A 25,270-nucleotide genomic window follows, 5' to 3' on the forward strand; every position below is an offset into this window, starting at 1 on the left:
GAATAATTTTCTTTAAATCCAAAGAGAGGTCACCAGCACAGAAAAGGTTGGAAAACACTCATCTACAATGATGGGAACAGTGTTAGATCCTCGAAAGAATCATTTTCATTGAGGAAGGAATAGGAAAGAGCTAAAGATGGGGGAAGGGAGAGGTGAACCCTACAACAGACCTACCGCTCACCCTATAGCTTACCTATGAGAGCTTGTCTCAGTGCTCTGGCTAGTATGCAATTCCAGTGCTCTATTATCCACTTATGTATGTCCTTATAAACATAAGAACTACCCTATGGATGAGGCCTATGGCCTGGGTAGCAAATACTTTTGTCTCAGACCAAGCCTGTATCAGAGACAACAATTCAAGTACCTTTGTCTTGCGAACAGATCCATTATGGAACAAACCCATGGAAGTTTCCCATGTCGCTAGTTTGCTCATGTGCGGAATCGTGACTTAATTCCTGTTTATTTTTTAAATCCTACCTCTTGTAGCATTGGACATTCTCACAACACAGAGGGGCAAAATCCAATCTAATCCCACTAAACTCTTTGCCTCAGTGATTCTGTATGGCAATGAGACGCTACAATCTATGCCGGGATGGGCAATAATTTTTCATCAGGGGCCACACCAAGATTTTAGGAACTAGTATACTGGGATGCAAGATAGGGTGTTTAGGTGAAGTAGGGGATTCTGACCTTGGGCACGGGATTAAGTAGGGCTATGTCTAGACTACGGGGAAGATTCTGTGGGAATTTACATATCTTCTTCCGATCTCACTTTTGAAAGCAGAGCTTTTAAAAGTGAAAGTAGTTTAGATGCAGCTTTTTTCAGCAAATCCCCCCCCCCCTTTGTCGAAAAGCCGCGTAAACCTCTTTTTTGAGAAAAAGCAGCTTTTCGACAAAGGGGGAAGGCTCGCCAAAAAAGCTGAATCTAAACTACTTTCACTTTCGAAAATTCCCCACAGAATTTGCATATCTTCTTTCGAATCTTCCCCGTAGTCTAGACAAGCCCTCGGAGTGTGGGACTGAATTTTGATCTGGGGGAGCGTTATAGCAGGGGGTGTTGGGAGGGAATTCTGGGAGAGAATTGTGATCTGGGGCAGTGTATAGAAGATTTTGGTAGTGATCTAGGGCAGATGGGGAAGATATCCTGGGTCAGGGAGTTAAGAAGTGGGAGATGCCGGGGTACAGAAATCAGGGACTAAGGTGCCAGAGAGGCAGGTGCTCTGGCTGGGAGTCACTTGGGGGTGGCTCCTGGCCAGCAGACCAACAGGGTCCCTTGAGGCAGGCTCCCTCCTGCATCAGCCCCAGCCACACGGCTTCCCTCCTTGAGCTGCTCAGGGCCACATGTTCTTTGGGTGGCAAAAGACTTCACGTATGCTCCCCCGCCCTCAGGCCAATCAGGTGCTGGAGATGGGGCAGTGTGCGAATTCTTGTGCCCTCTACCAGAGTCACATGGCACCTAGAAGGAACTGCCAGGTGTTTTGAACAGCCCATGGTTCCCTCTAAGTGCCACGTGCTCCTGGCAGTGGGGGGGGGGGGAGGGGGGGGGAGGGGGGGGAGGTGGGGGAAACGGGGACAGGAGGAAATAGCCTTCTTATGCTACCCCGCCCCCAAGCCAATAGGGATCTGGGGGCAAGGGAGTGCACAAAGTCTCTTGGTCCCGCCCCTCCCCCATGGCAGGCCACAGGCTTGATCAAACAGCTTGGCGGGCCAAATCCAGCCCATGGGCCATATCGTGCCCACTCCCATCTATGCACTATAGAAAAATACAATTTTCTTGTATCAGTTTTAAGATTGTTGCCTTTCAAATTTGATTAGCCATTTCCCTAGTCTCACATTAGAACACGAAGATCGAAACAATTGATTTATCTTCTCTACACTGTTAACTTTACCTCTCACCTATCCATTCAACTTGCAAGCACCCTTTTGAAATCTCCACAAAGCTCAATTCAGGAGCACAATGTGAAGCAATTCAAGAGTAGAACCCCTATCAGCTGCTGCTACAGTAGCAGGACTCTAGTGGCCTTCATTACTCCATTAGGACCCTCAAAGAAAATCATTCCTGAGTGCTCAATCATTCCTCTGTGCTCACTGGTCTGAAGCAGATCCATTTCTATTGCTAACACCATTAAGCTACTGATGCTGATGGAGTTTTTAACTGGATGGGGGTCATTCAGGTTTCTGGCATGACAGGAGATTTTGCTCCACTTAAACAACTCCAATTATACCCTACCTGTCTAGCCACCCAGCAAGCTAAATAATGCTTTGCATAGCTGAATGTGGATTTTAATTTCGCTTGCTGTTTCAAAGTAAAGTTATACTGTCTAATACAGTGTTTCTTAACATTAAGACCGAGGAACACCAAACAATTTTTTTTTATGAGGAATACCAAAAAGGTTGGGGGGCAAGTAATTGAGAAAAAAAGTCGCCTACCCCTTTAAAGGCAGCCATTTTGAACTCTGTTCTCCACAGCACACCCCCAAATGCCTCGTGGCACACCGGTGTTCCCCAAAATACAGTTTAAGAAACACTGGTCTAATATATGGGGTTTGACAGCCAACCATCATTGCTGGGGATTATCTGCTTAAAACATAAAAGACCTTAATAAAAAACCCCACCTCTAATATTGTAGTCAATGCTGGGGTTATTTCCCACTAGCTTTCTTATGTTATGAACCCAGGGATCATGCTAGCGAGATGATTTTAAAACACATGACTTTGCTGTCAGGCACAATACAATGACCAAGATTAGAGGGTATGCAATAACTTCTGTTGTGATGCACAGACAGAAGTTTAATGCTTACTGATGATGGGACAATGGAGAATATTGAACTGTATATTAAATCAAACCCATAACCTTGGCCCTAACCAAAAGCCTATGAAGTCAACAAAAGATAGTCCATTGAAGTCAATGGACTTTGTGTCCAGCTCCTGACCATAACCAACCGTGGATAGCACCTCTAACCACTCAGTCAGGAAAATGATAAATCATCTTTAGTGGATTAGTTTACTATTAGATCAGAGGGTTTAAAAATTAATGAAACTTGACGCATCTCCCAACTTTGTAGATAAAAATACGCCTATTCTGTAAAAAATATAAATCTGTTTCTAATATGGTTTCACATACTACGTGCAAATGATTTTTCACACAGTAATGGAACCATTATCTCTTTCAGCATACTAGAGTCACTAACTTGAAGAAATTGGCCTTCTAGGGTCCAGGATGCAAACTATTGGATAGTTGACTAGTCACTTTCCCCCCCTGCTGCCTCTATCAGCATGGCACTACTCTTCTTAACGGGCTTCTGTAGTACAAAAGGGCTCCATAGGAAAGCTGTCCACCCTGTCGTAAATATGTCAACTTTACATATGGATCACTGGGGGTAGGGAAGTCTGGACACCTGTTCTGAGTTACACATCCACGTAATACAAAGTGCCACCACTGAAGTCAATTGACTGGCCCTGGATTTCCAGTAGTGTAACAGAGGAACTGGGCCCCAGATGCACAGAATGTACATAGTACCTTGATGAAACAAATCTCACACCCACACCCACACACAGGTTTTTCAAGGATATATTTAGTGGGTAGACAATATGGTAGTTTTCACTGCATTTCCTGTTTAGTGATTCTAATTGTAAATTATTAGGGTAAGCAAACTGTAAATGTATATTGAAGCATTTGCGTTTTCATCTCCCTAGCTACAAATATCTGCCAAGACGAGGGATGTTAAAATGTGTTTATTTATGTAAACGTGCAACCACTGAAAATGGTTACATACTTACGTGTGTGGGGGGGGGGGTTACGTGTAACCATGAACTTTGAGCCTGGGCTCATAAGTTAACCATGTACATAGGTACATGTTGACATCCCTAGCCAAGATGTCCATTCCATTCCTGTGCCCCACTGGAGAAAGGGAAAGTCTAGAGTGAGGTACTGGATTTATAATAGAGCCAGTCCATAACTGCAGCTTCTTGTTTATTACACTATGCTAATTTTACTCGGCTGCCATTAGAATAACAATGCAGCTTGGTCTAGTTTGAATACGTATTATATCAGCCAATTATACCAAGCCATTTCCTGGGGTTGCTGTGTGACCATGAGTATGAAGACAACATATTGACAAAAATCTCATTTAAAAGTCATGTCCGTTTTATTCATTTTTTTCCACATTCGATCAAATGGAAGAGTAATATTTCTGAGAACGGAATAGGGATTGATGCATTTTTAAAAGTTTCTGTACTGCTACCGAAAATCAGTTTCTGCCTGACTTTGTGGCTCACCTTTATTCATCTGTATTGTATTCAAAAGTTTATAATACAAACTACCATGTTTGGACTTTCAAATCACCCACACAATCTCTTGCATCTGATCACTTCTTTCACATAATCTCTTACCTTCCTAGAGCAGAGTAATTAATGCAGAGTAAATAAAATGTCAAACAGTTAAAACTCCCTGCATTGTTTTATGGTCTTTGTTATGCAGCAAATACTTGCCCAAATGCGCGGTGTTTTAGATGTGTTTGACAATTATTGCTGACTAAAGAGACTCCTGCAACCAGATCCACAGCTAACATGAAGTCAAGAGCTCTACATGGATTTACACCACTTACTGACTTGTTCCCAAGGCCTTTGGAAGGTAAGTCAAAAGAGACTTGATCAAGTAGTATATTATAAAACTGTTTGCCAGTTTAAAACCTGCCCTTTTATTAGCCCACAGAAGATTTGTAGTGGACTACTACAAAAAAAAAATCATAGTAGTATCAACACTTAAGGTAATATGCACAGGAGCCTATTGAACTAGAAACAGGGCAGGTCTGCCAGAATACATTACCCAAGGGCCTCTCTGCACTACTGTTCAAATCTTGAGTCCAATCCTGCATTCCTAATGTACCCCAAACTCCCTGTGCCATGAGTGGGACCTACAGGCATGCCAAGAATGCTGATTGGGTTTCTTTTTAGAAAGAAACTTTCTTGTTAAGATGCTGACACTTGTTTCCCGGGTCAGGGATGAGCTATGTTAGCAGAAGTTTGGAAAGGGACAATAAAGCAAATTGAGTGGGTGGGAAAGAATGAGCTGACGTAGCCGCAGCAGCCGAATGAGAAGACAAACAATTACAACACTTTTTTTTTTTTTAAATCTAGCCTTATTCTTGCACCAAATTCTCATGAAAATCTAGTACAGCTTGAATCTAGAATAGTAGAAATATGAAACTGGACACATGAAGTCCAGCTGCCCCCACAGATAATTAAATTGTTTACATGTATTAACATCCACTTGGCAGGGAATGGGGATAGCTGAATTATAAATGAGGAAAACAGAGAAACAAAAGAAAAGCTGTGTGTCCTTTATATAATGTATTAAACTTCTCACTTGGCTAGAAAAGGCATGGTGCTGAGCTTCTAATGAATTAGGAAATCCAGTTTGTTGCCAGATGCCGCCCACCATCTCAAACTAATATTCTCTTCTCAGGCCCCCAACATAACAAGCTTCTATTACCCAGTCAAGTAAGGAGGAGAAATGATCAGCGCCAGAAGGAACCCTGATGTGGAAAAACTGAAGTCTGGGTCTTACACTGTTAGTAGGGGAAGAAAAGGACTGGCCCACTGCTCTAGTGCTGTGTGGGTCACCAATTTCCCTTCTTTTCCCTCCTACAAGGGAGTTTGGGTCCTGAGCTGGGAGCCCTGAAGAAGGAGCAGAAGGATGTTAGGGTTCTGTGTTGTTCTGCAGTGTGGATCTTTAAATGAAAGAGAAGTATTCCTCTAAATATAAGCAGATCTGGTCCCACCTCAGGCGGAGGATAATGCAGGATATACAATATAGTAAGAGATAGTTGAGATTAAAGAAAAAAAGGACCAGAAAGAGATCTGGTAACAGACTTCAGATATATTAAATGTGTTAAGAAGACAGCAGTGATCAATTGTTCTTCAAGTCCATTGAAGTAGGTAGTAATGGACTTAATCTGCAGCAAAAGAGATTTAGGTGACATTAGGGAAAGTTTTTTAACCATACTGATAATGAAGCTCTTGAATAGGCTTCCAAAGGAGATTTGGGAATCCCTATCATTGGTTGGACCTGTCAGGGATGGTCTAGTACAGTGGTTCCCAAACTTTTCAGCATCACCCCTCCATTTCTGATTTTTGAAAAACCCTCATGCCGCTGACGCCGCCCCCCCTCCCCAAAAAAAACCCCACACCACAAAACTGAGCAGTGCAGCAAAGCTTGATGGGGGGGGGCTGGGTCGCCTTGCCCCCTCCCCCCGGAATTTCTTCTCACTCCCCCCAGGGGTGCACACACCCCAGTTTGGGAACCCATGGTCTAGTATCTGTGGTCCTGCCTTGGCACAGGGGGCTGGACTAGCTGACCTCTCAGGGTCCCGTCCAAGCCTAAATTTTTATCATTAAGAGGTTACCTGAGGTACAGTGAAAAGACATTTCAGGAGACTGCTGAAGTTTCGGGTTTCTCAAGACTATCTTGGAAAAAAGAGAAATCGTTCGCTTGCACAGCGCAAGTAGTTACATTTCCACAAATATCTAACTTCTAAGGTTAAAATCCCTTTATAGATACATTCCCATTTGTGAAAAGGCCAAGCCACAGTTCTCTGTGCTCACCTTAGCTTCAGTGAAAATGCACACAATGCAAACATTTATCCAGACCTGAAAATTAAGAGTGTATAGTCAGTTTCACTGTTTCCCCTGCAGAGTCAATTTCCTGTTTCCTCAGCACAGACAATTTCCTCATTTGTTAGTGTGGTTCTTTCACACAATAGGAGAGAGAAACACATTTAAATAGGAAAGTGCAACTATAAAGCTACCAAAACTGACAGATGACTCAGAAGCAGCTGTAGAAAACTAAAACTGCTTTTAATTCTTTACCCACTATATTTCAGATTGATGGTGCCTCTTGAATAAAAGCCTCCATTCATCTCCCCTTGGAGAAGACAATTGACTAAAGCTTTGTCTGCACTGGTAATTGAACTATAAAACTTATAAGCCCACAAGCCTGAAAGACTAAAGTTTCAGTGCAACAAGTGCCAGAATGATCAGCACATTGTTGGTAGGTGTGTTCTACTTCTGACAATGTGAACGCCACTCATTGGGTACGGAAATATTTTGTCTGCAAAACAGGTGACAAAACAATGGTTACACGGCCTGACAACACCATAGCTACGTCGACATGGCTGTGTCGCTAAAAGCTGCATAACGTAGACAAAGCCTAAGAGATTAGCACAGCCAGAGACTTTGCTTTTTACACCAAAGAGAAGTTGAGGCATTCCTCCCCCCGCACTGGACTACTTTTTTTGATTAATCAATGACTGGAACAGCAATGCCCTACAATTATAGTGACGCAACATCCAAGCCCAGTTAGACACAGTGTTTTCAGCAGCACATCTCAGCTAAGCAAGTTTTCCTGCTCTTTGAACAGAACTCATCCAGAGATGTGCGAATAAACTTGGTTTCTTATGACTTGGTCCACCAGGCGTGTTCACATGACTGCACAAAACTAACACACTGGGAACCAAATGTGCATTGTAGAAGGAAGATGCAACAGATCTACTGTCCAGCTCATTTACAGAGATGAGGGAGGGGAGGCAACAAGCAGAAAAATCTCCCACTCTTCTGTCCTCCCTTCACTCCCCCCATTTTATAATGGTATGAATGGAAGGAACCTCTTTGGGCCTGCCACTGCCTCGTTTCTAGTGTATTTATTTATACTCCCTCCCACAGATGTATGTGAATACACAAGATTCTAGGCAGTGAAGAATCCAGCCCAGTGGCCAGAAGTCACAGAGCAACAAGTCATAGGAGAGTTGACTTCCAACCCTATGCTTTACACTAATTCCTGACCTTAAAATATGGGGGTGAGGGGAAGGTGGCAATGATATTAAATTGCCAAGTTTGAGCAAACAATGAAGTCACGTGCTGCACCTCACAACACCTAAGGCCAGATGTAAACCTGAAGTAGAGAAGTTGAAGTCATAGTGCTCGAGGTACCAGTAAAATTAATCTTTAAAGATTGCCTTTGATTTCACTTATTCAAGTGTTCAGTGTTTTCACGGAAAACAAAATCAGTATTTTTTAAATATTCATCTCCCCATCAAAAGACTTGGATGAACGAAGTGCTGCACCACATTAGACTCCTCTTACTCAGACATATGACAACCATTAAGAATAACCTTGACATCACCCTGATGTTTACGTATCTCTGCAACTAGCTTTAGAACAAGCCCCACACCTAAAGACTAAACGAATCACCTTCATGCAGCCATCTGCCCGGAAAGCCATGCCTACATAGCTAAGCATTCCTTTAGTCACCATGTCAGAACTCAATCTTTCCAAAGTGGACCGATATACACAAGTCTCTGTTCAATAAGGGTATGAAACTGTTGGCAAAAGCTTGAAGTCATATGAAGATGAAGAACTAGGCATGGTCAGGCCTGCTGGGGAGAACGAGGAAGGGGGCAATTGCCCAGAGTAAGGCTGTAAGCAAGCAGTTGAGTAGTTGACTGTACAACTACTCGCATTCTCCCCTCCCCAAACACAGAAGCAGAAGGGGGAGGGAAGCAGAAGATGGCTCAAAAGCCAGTTCCCCTCAGCACTGTCTCCATGGTGCTGCCTCTCCCTCCACCCCCGAGCTGCTGCCTCTATTGGGGGAGGATGCCACAAAGCACCCTTTGCTCCTCACTACAAGCAGAGGCTGCTCTACACCCCACAGACCAGCCTCTGTCAATGGCCAGCCCCAGCTGCCGTGGACAGGAGCTGCCTGTGTGCCTGGCTCCTATTACACTTAAACTGCAGAGCCACGGTGGGGGTAGCTTCTGGACCCATTGCAAGCCAGGACTGAGTGCCTTCCCTTATCGACTAATCATGTTGTCGATACAAACTGTACCAACTGTACGATTAGCTAATTACCTGTCTCTTAACATCCTTAGCCCAGAGCTCCCCCAGTCACTACAGCAGGACTAAGGAAGCAGCTCCTGAAAGCAACCAACACAGCTGGCTGGCAGATGGTTTCCATGTGCTGCCCCTGCCCTGACTCTGTAGCTCCCATTGGCCAGGAATCACAGTCAGAGGGAACTGCAGGAGCGGTGCCTGCAGGAGGCAGCACATGGAGACACTTGGCCCCCTCCCAGCTAAGATCTGGTGCAGAGAGATGTGCCAGTTGCTTTTGGGAGCCACTCAAGGTAAATGCCAACTCACTGGCTTCCCACCACAGCCTGCACCCTTTCCCCAGCCTGGTGAAAGTGATTAAGGGTGGTGGAGAGTGAGCGATGGAGGGAAAGGGGGGGTGGGGGTTGGGGAAGAGGCGGGACAGGGGTCTGGTCTCAGGGAAGAGGTGAGGCAAAACTCTTTGGATTTGCGTGGTTAGACAGGTGGCAGCCCTCTTGGGGCCACTGACTGTTCTGCCCCACGGGCCGTGCATAGTACAATGTTTGGATTTCCTTTCAAATCAAAAGGACAGCGACTCAAGTAGCATGTTGCACGGTGGAATACTGAACGCACAGCCCGGGAGACAGACGACCAAGGGGACTTCTAAACCATCTTTGTACCTTCCCCATTCCTGTGCTGTTCTGGGAGCTACAGAACCTGCTGGGGTGACTTCGCAGAGGCTGCCAAAATCCAGACAGACCCCCCCAAGCCTGCCCAGGATACAGACATCTCCTCAGACTGCCCTATGGGCTACAGTGCTTCTCCACCAGCATGCTCCTCTCAACTCTGGCCTTCCACCAGCGCACGGCTTTTGAAGGGGAGGCAGCCTTATGGCCATTTTCACCATTGGGTGCCAGGGGAAGTCATCTTGAGTCCTTGTACACTACTCTGATCCTTTTATATCACCTAGTAGGGCAGAGTCACACCCTTGGTGAGTGTATTATAGCTCCATCCCCTGTCTTAGTCTGTTTTTAGATCTTTGAGCTCACAAGAACCTCTAGCATATGGATCATCGCTTCTCTATATATGTGCAACTCCCAACCCTCCGGGGCCACTGGGCACTACTGCAATAAGATTACTAGCATGAACAAAGGACTGGACAACCCAAGGCTCGGAAGATTTAGGAAATCAGAAGATTTTACCTTGCCGCTGTATAAAAACCCTGAGCAGTGGGTTTGCACTTGAAACAGCCTTGAGGAAGTTATCATCATTATTAATAGGAAGAAGGTCCCCATGAACATCAGCATATCCAATCATCACCTCCATGCTGGAGATGTGGTGGATGTGAAGAATGAGCTTGTAGAAGTCTTCAAACTTTCCTGGCTTGTAACGGTCCAGAGAGAATCTTCGGAATTCTGCCCCAAACTGCAACCAGAAACAGAAAGGATGTGAGTGGACAATGCAACAGTTAAATAATCAGGTTGTGCATTTTAATAGAGCGTTTGCTGCTTTACTCTCCCCTACACTGAATGTGGCTGGGATGTGCCCTTCCAACTCTCCCATGCCCAGATTACACTCTTCCAACAAGGTTTGTATTAGGGTAATAACAGGCTACTTCGTAAAAATGTTATCCATAGTATTAATCAATGCTAGCTTACAAGAGTCCGTTTAAAAAAATTGATTAAATGGTACATTTGAGCTAGAACTAATAAAGCAGGATTCCACTAGACTAGAACATTCAACTGTTCAAAATCAGCATTTCTGGTGTCCCTAAAATTACTTTTCTTAAACCCAAGAAGAGAAACAGTCTTCACACCCAATTTCAAAAATAGCTGTTTTAAGTCATTTAAAAAAAATCCTTGACATTTCCCCATCAATATCACAATGAACTTAAAAATGCCACATGAGACATTCAGGGCAGTGCGATGTGCAGAGTGCAATCTTCCATTAAAAATGGACAACATCCATGTTTGCATGCTCTAAAGTGACTTGGTATTTGAGTCCCAGGAGGAAAGTTCTTCAGATTCTAAGAGAGTTGTTACAGGTTTTTTGAATTCTACACTCCATTAGACTGATTTATGTCTGGCTAAAGAGCTACAATTTTTGTGGGATGAAATTTCACATGTTTTCAGTAGCAGTTGAAGGAATAGTGTTAATTTAAGTACAACTCAAAATTATGATATAAAGAACAGCTGTTATAAGACTTCAGACCCCGCCCCCAACAGAGATTTTTCCACACTTGTTTCCTAAATACCAATGCATATAATACTTACACAAATAAATACTTCCCAGCAGCATCAGAAATGAAGACATTGTTTAATCAGACCCTCTTTCATATTCTTAATAAAAGTGAAACTGGTTTCACCATTTGCAAAACCTGGACATCCAATATACTTTAACTTAACTATGAACTTGTTACATAGTTCACAAAAGTCTGAGTAGGGTTCTTACTCTTGTCCTTGCATGTTGTATAAAGGGGCCAAAGTGGCATGTAGGAGTTTTAAAAGAGGCAGCAGGCAACAACTCCTTGCAGCTTGAACTCGAGACTGCCTTCAGAGGACCCTGCCTGAGCTGTGGCGTAGAGATGTCATGCGGCAGGAAGAGCGTGGTCACACCATCAAGATATTTCAATCAGTTTTACTGCCCCTGGGCAGCTAGTTACAGGCTGCTGTAACTTATGCAGTCCTACAGAACGAAGATACATTGGGAGCCATTGACTTAAGCAACTTTACCCTCCTTTCCCCTGCAAGTTCAGGGCTACCACCTTTAGAGGTGCAGCACAGAATCTCACTCCATATATGAAAGCTAACAGTCTCTATCCCTTATGGAAGCACCCTCTAGAATTAAATTGAGAATATCTGACATTTTCCACTATGTTTTACGGGGAGAGGGCAAGGGAAAGGGTTTTGTGTTTTATTTAAGAGTAATTTCTGAAGCACTTCATAGATTCCATCGCTATTCAAATTCTATTGGCCTTTTCACAAAGGATTTAGATATCAGCAGAGTGCTATTGCATTCAATGCTTAGAGAGAGGCCAAATGGATGGCCGAGTGCAGAAGACAACCTATGCTTAAGCTGTAAGCAAAAATGATCACTTCAGCCACAGTTGCAGATTCATCCCTTCTCTGCCAGCACAAGAAATGTCTGACAGAGCCCTAGGGCAGTGGTCCCCAATGCGGTGCCCATGGGCGCCATAGCGCCCACCGGGCCATTTCTGTGCGCCCGCCAAGTGATCTGGGCTGGCCCCATCCCCGGGTGCGTGGCATGTGAGCGGTGCCGGCCCCTGGGCATGCAGTATATAGGCGTCCCCGCCCCTGGGCACGCAGCACAGGAGCGGCGCCAGCCCCAGACGCGTGGCGCATGGGCACTGCCGCCTCCTGGGCATGCAGAGCATGGGCTGTTCTGGCCCCGGGCCCGTGACGTATGGGCAGCCCCACCCCTGGGCGTGGGGCACAGGAAGGGCGCCGGCCCTGGGAGTGCAGTGCATGGGTGGTGCCGGCACTGGGCACGCGGCGTATGGGTGGCTCCACCCTGGGCGTGTGTGCGGCCCTGCCCCTGGGTGCCCAGTGCGTGAATGGCCCCACCCCCGGGTGTCCAGCAGCCCCAAAAGGTTGAGGACCACTGCCCTAGGGATTGACCCTCATCTTCCCTCCCATTGTCCGCTAGGCCCACCAAAACTAGCTCCTTTTTTGTAATGTAGGTTGATCAGTAAAGCTGACCAGAGGACAATTCCATTTCACAGCAACTTCTGAAGTTTAAGGCCACATCTATCCGGAAGCCAGGATCGACGCTCTGAGATTGATCCACTGGCAGTCAATTTAGCATGCCTAGTGAAGACCCGCCAAATCGAGCACAGATCGCTCTCCAGTTGACCTCTGTACTGTACTCCCAGCAAGAAGAGTAAGGTAAGAAACTCTCCCATCAACTCCCTATGGTATAGACCCTGTAGTAACTCAACCTAAGATACATCGACTCCTGCTATGTTATTCACCTAACTGGAGCTGCATCCATTAAGTCAACTTAGGCTATGTTTACAATACCACAGTGCTTTGTTCTGCTTCTGTTCCACACTGGAATGAACATGAAGCTTTTTTAATGTTTTTGCATAAGTGGAACAGGGAGTGAGCCTGATCGCCTAATATCCCAGGCCAGTGCCCTATTCAATACACGACACGAGAGAAGGCATAAGAGCCCTTCCTTCCTACTGCCTTCCAAAACGTTACTGAAATCGACATATCTCCTTCAAACATTTTGGCTTTACCAAAATGGCACAGTTCAACTATATATCAGTTTCAAAAAAAGTGAAAGTGTAGCTCCAGACTTTAGGAATATGGTAAACAGACACTATAAAAAAAAGCATCTGCCCATGTCAGTTCTGTAGGTATTCAAGAGAGCCTCAATCCTGAACTTTGGGGAAAGTTTTAATCTGTACTCAAACTCAGGCCCATCTTAAATAGGTCAAGGTTTTTCAGTCAAGCTTCTTTTTGACTACAGGTTGAACCTCTCTAGTCCAGCAATATCCATGGTCTGGCATGATATTAGTTAGCCAGATATCCACTTGTCATGTGTGTGGCAAAGTTTCCCATACTACCATAAAATTCGTTTACAGCCACCAGACCTGGAGCTCAGTGTTCTGTGCTCTTATTTAGCTCTAATTTGCCCCTACATGTCTTCTAAGACCCCAGTAAGCAGTGGAAGTGTGGGTAATGCTGCTAGACTATATTGACTACCTGTGGTTCTGCAAATTATCTGGTTTGGCACCAGTTAGGTGCCCAGGGTGCCAGAGTACAGAGTTCAACCTGGTGTATTATCATAAACCAGATTCAATCATAGTCATCAGTGCAGGCTCAAAAAAGAGCCAGCCATTTAAGGGTCCTCCCCAACCACACAATTTGTTCTTCAAAATCTAATAAGTCTTTTTAATTAAATAAAGTTCCTGGTTAAGACTTACTCTGTGGAAGTCACTCCACCCCAAACCTCTTTGATCTATTGCTAACACAGCCCAATGATAATATGAATGCAGGTATGAAGTGTTATTGTTCATCTTAAAACAGGAAATTTTTAATTTTGGTTGGGATCATGCTCCTAAATTATGTAAAAGCAGCGCTTTTGAAAAATCCTGCCCTTTGATCACAGTGATGATGCTAATTTAAATGCTTATTTAGTCCAAATACAATAAAGCAGCTTGTTTATAATATAAACAACTGGATCTAGTTTAGATTTCAATTCAGACTACCCACCCAGAACAAAGTAGACCCAATTTCAATGGAGTCAAAACTGCTCTTCAAACTTTCCTAGTTTATGTGATATTACTTCCACTGACATAGTTTAAAATGCAGGTTAACACAAATGAGTACATAGCAGTGTTTTAAGTGTAAAAAATTGGACTGCAAATTCTTTCCCTCTAGATTTAGAGAGCTATTCCACTTAAACTGGTGGCATGTAACTGAGTACTGGCTCGTTAAACCCAAGTGACAAGATCCAAGACTAAACATTTTCAGATTGCAGTTAGAGTTGGCCACACCCTCTATTTCCCAACTTCAGGATTATTTTAATCTAAAAATAGCAACATAGTAGTACATAATGTTGATTAAATGCCAATTTATCCATCATGTGAATTGATGGTGCTAAACATAAACATGCATTTCCTACCCTGAACAGATTGCAATCTAAGGTCACAATCCTACCAGCTAATCCAAGTATGTAGATCTTTATGTGCACAGAGCGTTCCACTGAGTCCAATGGAACATCAAGCAGACAGAAATGTCAACTATCAAGGACATAAATGCAGAATCAAGGGCCATAAGGTGACTGGGTCCCACTGAAGTCAATAAGATTACTCACATGAGGTAGTGACAGAACTACAGACATAAGCATGTGAGAAACAAGCTGGGTGAGGTAATATTTTTATTGGACCAACTTCTGTTGATCAAAGAGACAAGTTTCCAAAGTACAAAGAGCTCTGCTTCAGGCAGCTCAGTGTAGCTCCAAAGCTGGTCTCTCACACCAACTGAAGTTGGACCATCAAAAGACACTGCCTCACCCATCTTTTCTCTTTCATGCCCTGGATCCACATGGCTACAACCACACAGCAGTAAGTCTAAGGGACATGGAAGGAAGGAATAAGAGAAAGGAAGCTGCTTGGGAGAAACAACACAGATTTTAAGAAGTAATGAAAGGGGGGGGGGGATTACATTTTTTTTGTTTTGTTTTTAAAGGTTGGTGGCATTATACTAAACTATACAGAGATTGCAGCACTATTGCTAATTGGTTCCTTTCAGAGAAAAAAAAGCTTCTGCAAATGATAGACTATTTATTCTCCCTAATGAAACTGATAAACAGTATCACCATAATAATAGATTTCACAGCACTGCATAACTTGGAGACTGAATACTTCATTGTATTCAAACGTGAAGACTTTTTCCAGAAGCCTGGGGAAAGATATCTTCCAGGAGCTCAAATTCTAACTGCCTTTAAAGATTGTTACCTCAAACTATGCGCTTTTCTAAGATAAAAACACATCTTATAGTTAGCACATCAAACAAAGAAACTAGAAAAGAAACTCCACCACCAGAACAATCCTTTGTTAGAGAAAACTAATTACTTATTAGAATTGTTAGTTTATTGAACAATGAATTACAGTAATCTACTTTGACCTACTTACCTAATGTAAATATTCCAACTGATATTGCAGAAGTTGAAGTGGGAGGAGGAACAAAGGGGATTAAAGATAATTTAGTCTGACAGGGCTACCAATGACTAACAAAACAGAAAAATTTGCAAATGTTTGCTTTTCAAACAATGTGTCCTGTCCTAAGACCCTTCTAAATGTCAGCCAGCCATTCGTCTATTTGCAATTACAAACAGCAAAAAGTACCCAAACTACACAGGAACTCTGGTTCATTTCCATAATACGGGAATGCCAAGAACAATAAAATAACCACCAAAGAGGAAAAGGCCAAGAGCTCTAAACATGTGTGTGCAGTTTATGGACAGAGCAATGAAAGCTGTGTTTGACTCACAGCTACTTTACCCAATCATAAGCTATTTCTCACTATAAGCACCATATGCTACAGAATTAACCTCCCCCCACCCAACACACACATATATTAGTTTAAAATGTCCAATTCAAACTTTTATGGGCGAGTGAAAAAAATGAAACCAAGTCTTTCCCTGCCTGACTTTTGCTAGCTGTAAGATTGGACAATTCTCTAGGATGAGACTTACAACCTCTTCAAAAACAACAAATGGTCTGGTAGCACTTTATAGACTAACAAAACATGTAGGCGGTATCATGAGCTTTCGTGGGCACAGCCCACTTCTTCAGATGATCGTAGTTCCATGATATCATCTACATGTTTTGTTAGTCTATAAAGTGCTACCAGACCATTTGTTGTTTTTTTAAGTTTATCCTGCACAGACTAACTCGGCTACCCCCTGAAACCTCTTCAAAGACCAACATTTAGCAATAAACATAAATTACATTAGCCACCTACTTCTCAGGAAGCAGCATCTCAGATACAGAAAGAAAAACCACCTGTGCTTCAGTTAATGCTGCACAGACAACAAGCTATTGCTTAGTGTGATGGCCTAATTCTGTTCCATTGAAGTCAACAGGAGTTTTATTGTGGACTTCAGTAGGCGTCTGCTCCCATTGACCTTAATGGGAGCAGAATCTGGCCATCACCGAGCATTCTTGAAAGTCCCACTCTTGCGCATATATCAGAAATTAATCCTGAGTTCAGTTTTAAATCTGCGGAACTTCACTTTACCAACAGTAATGAACCAGCCCGTAGATTAGAGATGTTAAATTTAGTTGAATCAACTAGTCGATGGATTTTCCATTGGCTAGTTGAATAGTCGATAACCAGGGGAAAGGGTTATTTTTTTAAACTATGTTCCTTGCTATGAATTTGTAAAAGGCTGCTTCATTGCTAACGGTCACCTGCCATGCTAAGGTAGAACTAATTCTTTAGCTCAAGCAGTCCACTCGTAGCTTATACTTTGGGATGCAGCATGGATTAGTGCACAGCAGGGATGTTAAAATGCATTTACTTAATTAAATGTGTAACTGCTGAAAATTTCAGCAGTTAACATGGGGCATCAGGTGGCTCACCAGGAGCCAGCTTTTAAGCATCCACTGTATTTCTGTTGTGTGTATACAGTGTCTAGCACAACAGAGCTCTGATCCATGACTGACTTTTAGGCCCAATAATAATAATTAGCAATAGACTAAATGAAAGCCTTGAATTTTGCTAAATGAAAGCCTTGAATTTTGCTAACAGTTCTGTTTGTTGCATTAAAGGTGGATGGTAGGCCCTATTCACACTAAAGTTCAACTTAGCTTCTGTAACCAATTGACAAATATCATCTGAGTTGTGTTCTCATAGCAGCACCTCTGTCTCTCATGTGGCTGAACTGAAATGAATGGAGATGCCTATCTCCTAAAACTAGAAGGAGCCTTGGATCATCCAGTCCAATCCCCTGCCTTCACAGCAGGACCAAGTACCATCCCTGACAGATTTTTTCCCCAGATCCCTAAATGGCCTTCTCAAGGATTGAACTCACAACCCTGGGTTAAGCAGGCCAATGCTCAAACCACTGAGCTATCCCTCCCACAGAAAACACTGAAACAAACAGGCGCACTGGGCTTAACAGCTGTGCCCTACTACTTCAGCACGGAACAGAGCAGCCTAGAGACACATACAACCTGGTGCAAGAAGCAATACCTCCAGAAATCCTGCTACACAGACAGCTCACACATGCATGGGTAGTCTTTTGTCACACCAATGCTGAAAACAAAAAGCCAGCGCACCAAACTAACCACAGGAAGACTACCAAAGTACCTTAGGCCACAAGCAGGAGCAACACAGGTGACATTTACTAACAAGAGATGGAACAACACAGTGTGGGGATTAGGAATATTAACGGGGTAGAGGAGGAGATTGGCTAATTGTGTAGTCACAGCATCCTGGGCTAGCCACAGGCAGAGGCTACTCCAGCAGCAGCCCCTGTATGCAGCCAGCCGCAGTGTGCAGGGAGGGGGAGGAGCAGGCAGCACCCATGGAAAGAGTGCTATGGGAACTGGCTTTTCAGTCAGCTCCCCCCAGCACCTGTTCTCTCTTTGCTGCCTCTGATATAGAGGCAGCAAGAGGAAGGGAAGCAAGTAGTCAAGTACCCGACTACTTGTTACAGCCCTAGTGTGGGTAGAAGCAATCTTTACAGCCAGCCATGCCAGTGGGGAAATGTGTCTTCTCAGCACAGCTAACCCAGGTCTGAACACTGGAATTAGCTTAGCCCAGGCATGAAGGTTGCCACTGCAAAACCCTTCCCTTGATGCTGTGTCATTAGTTCTGCAGGTGAATCTGGGTGCATAGTCCACGGTTCTTTGCGCTGAGACATTCTAGGATTCTTTCCCAATCAATTGAGGGAACTTGTCTGTTCTTAGGAGAGAGGGGAATTGTGGGAAGGCACTGGAAGAGTCTGCAACTTCACTGCTAACTGTGTGGGAACTGACCCAACCCAAAGTGAAGCTTGGATTGTAATCCATTCCAGTCCCCCAACTCTCTCAGCTAGCTCAACTTAAAGCATCTTCAAACCTGGACAAGAGGTTTTTCTATGTGAATGGTAGGGAGATTTGTGCTAAAACCCAGGCAAGAGCCTGAGTTAAGCTGGCCATGAAAACACACCTTAACTGATTACAAATTCAATTAAACCCTCTCTTATACTGCACCACAGCCTTCCCTTTTTAATTCAATGTTTATAGCACAAACAACTGCCAGTCATTTGAGGCTCACATCTGACCAAACCTGACTGGTAATTGAGAACAACTGTGCAGGGTGGAAACAGGAGAGATGCCCTCAGGCAGGATGGCTGTGGGATTTAAGTGCCACACCTGCCTTCCCTTGAGTCTGTGAGTGAGTCTGAAAAAATTATACTGGAATCAGGTTTAACCCTATATTGCATTCAGTCAGTGGTAGGGAGCACAATTCCATGTATGCTTGAGCACTTGAGTGGCCACCCAGGAGAGATTCATATGCTGCGCAGCTGATTAGATGAGTGCCCACAACCAGCATTATGTGCTTCTACCAATGGTGCACAACTGCACATCTCCGTGCATATAACAATTTATTCCACACAAATAAAAAAAAAAGACACAGAACATTAGCAGGGAGCATGGAAGGTCCTTTTTGTCCTTAATTCCTAGGGCAGAATTTACATTGTGTTTTTTTAACCACAGGTTAGACAGACAGAAAGGGCAAGTCTGTAAAAGAGGAATTACAAGGACCACTGAGTGTTAACTGTGTGCAGGAAACAAATTATTTTGGGGTGGGGGCCTATGCTGAAGGAGAGCCCTGTGTAGCTTGAAAGCTTGTCTGTCACCAAAAGAAGTTGACTCAATAGAAAATATAACCTTACCACCTTGTCTGTCTAGTACCCTGGCTACACCACCACTGAAGTCACTGTCAGGCAAATTGTCCACCAGTTTCAGTAGCAGCTTTAACTGAAGATTACAGAAATTCAATTCTGTTTAAGCTGTAAGCAAGTTCTCAGTATTAGTTTTCAGGAGCCTTCTTAAAGGGTCCCTCTGCTGAGTGTCCTCAATAAAGAGGTTTGTGACAGTGATGCACGAGGGAGTCATGTACAAAAGGTTACCAGATTGGGCCCTAGATAGATCCTAGTAGGTTTAGACTTCTAGACCAGTGGTTCTCAAACTTTCCAGACTGTTGTTCTGCACTCAGAAGACCCGATTTGTCTTGCATCCCCTTCCCCAATTTTTGCCTCACTTAAACTACTCGCTTACAAAAATCAGACACACAGAAGTGCCACAGTGAACTGAAAAATTGCTTCCTTACTCATTATTATAAAATAAATCACAACCCCCCCCCACTGAGAAAACTCAGATCTAAAATAAAGATCAGGATAAACAAGTTATTGTGTATATGAGATTGCAGTTTGTACTGATTTTGCTAGTGCTCTTTTTGTAACCTGTTGTACAACCCGGCAAATACCTATATGAGTGGACATACCCCCTGGATGTACCCAAGGGTACCTATACCTCAGATTGAGAACCACTGTTCTAGCCAATAGTCATCTGGCAACATTTGCAGAAACTGTATTTAACATTGTAACCACATCAGAAACAGGCTGGCACATGGCCATCTTGCGACAACCAGATTTTCAGTATGTAATTTCCAGGGCAGTCAGGACCCTGTTTAGACAAACTGTTTACAATAGGACAGGCACTCCATCATGCATCCTGGGACAGGGCCACCCAGAGCAGATTGCCTCATGTGCATTACTTGCAGGCACTGGCTCCCAAGTGCTCCCAGAGAATAGTGTTACAGAGCCCAGGGGTTTCTGTGGTGTAATAAACGCTGCTGCATGGACAATTCATCTGTGCATGATGTAGCCAGCTTCCAGGTAGGGATGTAAAATCCCTTTTAATCAGTTAACTGCTTAAATGTAATCCTGTGGGCAGGGGGCTGCTCCAGCCAGGCTGGGCCCACCATGGGCAGAGGGGGCTGCTCCAGCCAGGCCGGGCCCACCACACTGTGCGGAGGGTCGGCCCAGCTGGGCTGGAGTGTCCCCAGCTTACAGTGGGGTGGGGCCAACTGGGCTGGAACAGCACACTGCCTACCACTAGTTACAGGAGCCAATCATGACCAATTACAATAATCACTGTATTCTGTGCTGTCCCAACCCCCAGCCACAGATCTTGTACAGGTGAGGAAGGTGGAATCTTAACAATTCTTTCAGAGTAGGAAGGGTTTGACAGCTTGAATGCCTCAGTTTTCCACATAGTGCCTTGTGGGTAAATTAATGGGAAGGTGGAAAGAGAAAAGATACAATTTCTTCTCTCTCCTATCATGGTCAAGTAAATCTGTCAAACATAGGTCTCATGGAGGGAAAGACATGTCACACGTGTATTTATCATTTGTTAAGCAGAATCTTTTGTCCATTGACATTCTCCATTTAGTTCAACTATCCCTAGACTGTGCCAAGAATACCAAACCTAACAACAGACTGGTTAATGCAGACATTTCACGTGTGACTACTTAAAGGAGCCTTCCCAGGATCAGAATGAATGCTTACAACAAAACAATGAAGACATTACCCTATTTGTTTGGCACAGAGATGCTGTATAATACACAACAAGGGAATACCTGTTCTGAAGTGCTCACGTTTCCCCCCCCCCCCTTCTTTCGGGGAAGAGGGAGAGAGAACAAGCCGACTGAACCAATTACATAACTTCTCTTTCAGCTCACATGAAAGATGAATCTTTACATGCCAAGTTCTTTTTTTGACTTGGCAACCGGATTTTGTGGAAATCCATAATTAAAATACAGCTAGTCCAGAATGACTGAAGTCAATCTTGCTTTGGCATCTTGTCTTAAGATGGCAGCAAGACATTGTGGTTTTCTCCAAGTCTGTACTACATTTGATTTGGATTCTGTTTTGAAGTTCAGAACAAGAAGTTTATTTAAACGCAGTTTTATCACACTATTTGAGACAGTTTTTTTTTTTATTTGACTCGTTACCAGAGATCCAATCCAACTTCAGGAAGAATTTGGAAACGGCATGAAATCTGTGGCAACATCCTGGAGATTTAAAGCATCACGTCTTCTGTAGTGTACCTGAATATTGATTTTAAAATGGAAATCTTGGTCTTTATAAGAAGAGGATTTACAAGGACCTCTCAACTGCAGAAGGACATTATAATCTAGTGTAGGCTGAGCACCCACAGGAAAAGAATAAACTGAAAAAACAACAAATAGTCTGGTAGCACTTTATAGACTTAACAAAACATGCAGATAGACTAACTCGGCTACCCCCTAAAGCTTCAGAAAAAGAATAGTGGGTGCTCAGCAACCACCAGCCATAGCTATTTAATGCCACCCTCGATGAGCTAATCAGGGACACTGCCAAACAGCTGATCAATAGCTCAGGGAGAGTTTTGGGAAGGGCAGAGAGCCGGTTGGACCTCAGAGAGGGGTGGAGCACACCTTTCCCCATGGGAAAACTAGAAGTCAGTGCCTATTTAATCCATAATAAGGGTACAACCAATCAGGCTACTGAGAATTGACTTCAGAATGTCACAAGGGAGCAAGATCAGTCCTCTTAAGTTTTTTACTCCTTGTAAAGGTGACTGGTAAAAGCAAATTTATTTTTAGTGCAATGTTACAGATTATAAGATCATACATCTATAATTGTAAAAAGTGTATTTAATTGTAAAATGCTTACCTGGGCACATATTTCATTTCCTAAGCTCTTTGTACAGGAGCAATGTTGATTTTTGGGGGGATAAGCGCCTTTTTTTGTAATTGAGCATCTGTTGCACAGGCACTCGTCCCCTTAATAAGCAACAATGTTAGGAGGACAAACCACAAGCTGAGTATTTCTCCACCCTAGCAATTGTTTTTAATAGGGCACAATTGCTGGAGGATGATTTCTTACATGTCAGAGATCCAAAACATGCTCTTTAATCCACAATGTCCATTGTGCATGAGAAGAGCACTGTATCTAAAGAACTGTGCTCAGTATCAGGATTGACTGTATCATGAGCTTTTTTTTTTGGCACAAGACATCAGAATGCCAATATTAGAAGCATATTAATAAGCTAATTACTATGTTTGATAGAACACTGAGTAACTGAATACTGAATTTGGATTAAATGGAATAGCAGATGTAACAAACAAAACTATTTAAGTGTTAGGATTGCCTGTAGTAATATTATCATTAACCTGTAACTATACATCATGTAAGGTCATCATCTGCACAGTACTGCAATCAGGTGAAGAGGGCAGAGGGTGTTATCGCATCCCAAGCCATAATGAAAAGAATAATCTCATTTTCTGATAAGAGGATTTAAGCATCTTCTGAAGATGTTTTTCTTTCACAGTCAATTAAAAAAAAATATATCAATCGATCTATATCCATTCTAAGACGACTGAAGATCCTTCTCCAATTACTTTTCTGCTTGTACCTTTAGTCGTGAGGAAGTAAGGTAAGGCTATGAGGAAATAAGGTAACACTATAGCTCCATTACAACTCAAATAGATATGAATTATGTTGTGTAGGAGTGTGAATTAGCTGCCCCCTGAATGATGTAACTGATGTCGACTAAGTGATAGTGTAGACTCTACTATGTCAAGGGAGAGCTACTCACTGGTAGACTATGTCAAGTGAGGAAATGCCACTCATTGGGGGTGGATTAATTAAGCTGACAATAGAGTGACTATACTAGAGAGTTCGCAGTGGTGGAGCTGGCATCAGTGAAGCTGTAAGCTTTCTAGTATACCATAGCCTTGGTGTGTGAATAGGATACACACCTCTGCCTCTCTTCAAAAGAATGTGACAAAAGACAAACTTGAACGTCTTATAAATCTTAAATAGAACCTTCAAGCGTGACAACTGAGTCAAGTATCTTCTTCTAGGTATCTATAAGGACTTAAAAAAAACCACAAAAACAAAACACCTTACAATATTCCAGAATATTCAGCTGATTGGAGAAGAAAGCAATACTTGTGTTCTCAATACAAATCCTTCCACTTAGCTCTGCATTTGAAAAATCATAAACATTATTTTAAGAAAATTCTAATTTTTCCTTTTCTCAGTTAAAAAAAACAATTTTAAGAAATCTCTAGTTTTCACTCTTCAGGTGGTAATAATGAATGAGTATCTCATGAAGGATGTACTGAATGTTCTCAAAAAGTTTGTTTTGTTTCTAGATCATAGTAATGCACGGGGTTTCACAGAAGAATAAGATAATAGGTCTAATTCTTGGGGTATTTTAAACCCTGAATGGAGAGGAAATGCAGTAAGAATAAGGTTTATGTTTACCAGCAACTTGGAGTTTTTAAAGCTTAGGTAAGATGTACGGGGAAATGGGGGGGGGGGAGAAGGAGGAGGAGGAGGAGGGGAAGAGAGTCCTTTTAAAATTGTTTCCAGAAGCCAGTAATCTGAGACAAGAGTCTTCAAAGGGAAACATACACTCTGCTTACCACCAACTTGACAGAGTGGATACAGAATACTAGATGCAAGAGAAGACAATAGTTATGATCTAGCAAGATTGCTTCTGATTATGACTTTGAAATCCCTGCCTAACTCTGGATCTCAAAAGTTTATCTTGAGCTACAGATGTATTATCTGTCTCAATAGTCATGGGGTATTTTGATTTTTAGTCTAGAGAAAGCCATAGAAAAGCAAAAAGGGTCAAAATGTAATCATATTTCAACATCTAACTGTGGAAAGGTATTAACAGGCTCCTCAACTGGTTTTCCTTCCCCCAGTATCTCATCCTGCAACAGGATATAAAGTCCTTGTTAGTTTAAGGGGCGGTGGAGGAGAATAAGGAAGAGGCGCAAAATTAAAGATTTCAGTGATCAACTTCATCTGAGGATGCAAGCGTATAAAAAGCAATTTATTTGTTGTTTTGCCTTATTTAGTCTTTGAGAAGAGATCAGATCACCACATTATGGAAAGCTAGGAAATCATTTCTGACTTGTTATAGAAGTACTTCACAGCAAACACAAAGTCATTCATTTTGTAAAGGGCTTTTAGTAGAGAATTAATTGCTTTAAATATTACCAGTGGAGAGGTAAAACATAGGATATTTAGGGAATAAAATAGCAGTTGCTGAAAAATCCTGTAGGGTCAAATTCTGGGATGGTGTAAGTCAGCATAGCTCTACTGAAGTGAAAGGAGCTAAGATGAGTTACACCAGCTGAAAATCTGACCTCTTACATTTCCCAAGAAGCTTAGATGTTGCCAACATTGGGGGGGAAAAAACACATGGGTCTACTTTTTTATATCACTCATTTCTGGTTTTGATAAGGCAGGAATAGTATCTAAGAATCTGATCAGAGGCCAGGTCCACAATAGGAGACAATGTCAATCTAAGGTATGCAACTCCAGCTACGTGAATAGCATAGCTGGAGTCAACGTACCTAAGTTTGAGTTATTGCGTCTTCGTCTCCACCACAGGGGCGGGAGGTGTCAACGGGAGAAACTCTCCTGTCAACTACCCTTACTCTTCTCACTCTAGTGAAGGGCTAGAGTTGACAAGAGCACAATCAGCAGTCAATTTAGTGGTTCTTCACAAGTCCTGCTAAATCAACCCCAGGGAATCAATCCCCTCAGCACCAATCTTCTGGTAAGCGTAGACAAGGCCTTAGTCTCAGGGAATATACATAAGATTGTGAAGTGGGACTAAAGATTGTTCCCACAGAGGGCAATCATCAAAAATGCACGTTGCTCAATACTACTTTATACATACAGCATCTTTGTACTAATGATCACAAAGTGGTTAAAATAAGACATGGAAAACAGAGATTAAGGGTTCAGTCCAACCCTCATTAAAGTCAATAGAAAGATTCTCATTCATTGTAGTGAGAAAAGGGTTG

At 43.0% G+C, this 25,270-nt stretch overlaps 1 protein-coding gene across 1 annotated transcript in view; it reads right to left on the reverse strand.

Moving 5' to 3' along the window:
• The window catches only part of PARD6G (par-6 family cell polarity regulator gamma), a 97,909-nt gene that overhangs the window by 68,244 nt on the left and 4,395 nt on the right, over positions 1-25,270 (reverse strand). The window contains exon 2 of the mRNA XM_006134004.4: positions 10,067-10,289. Coding sequence (XP_006134066.1) covers positions 10,067-10,289 — 223 coding nt within the window. The remainder of the gene's footprint in view (positions 1-10,066; positions 10,290-25,270) is intronic.

Source organism: Pelodiscus sinensis, chromosome 2 (assembly GCF_052426305.1).
Source record: "Pelodiscus sinensis isolate ZL-2025 chromosome 2, ASM5242630v1, whole genome shotgun sequence".
Lineage (NCBI taxonomy): Eukaryota > Metazoa > Chordata > Testudines > Trionychidae > Pelodiscus > Pelodiscus sinensis.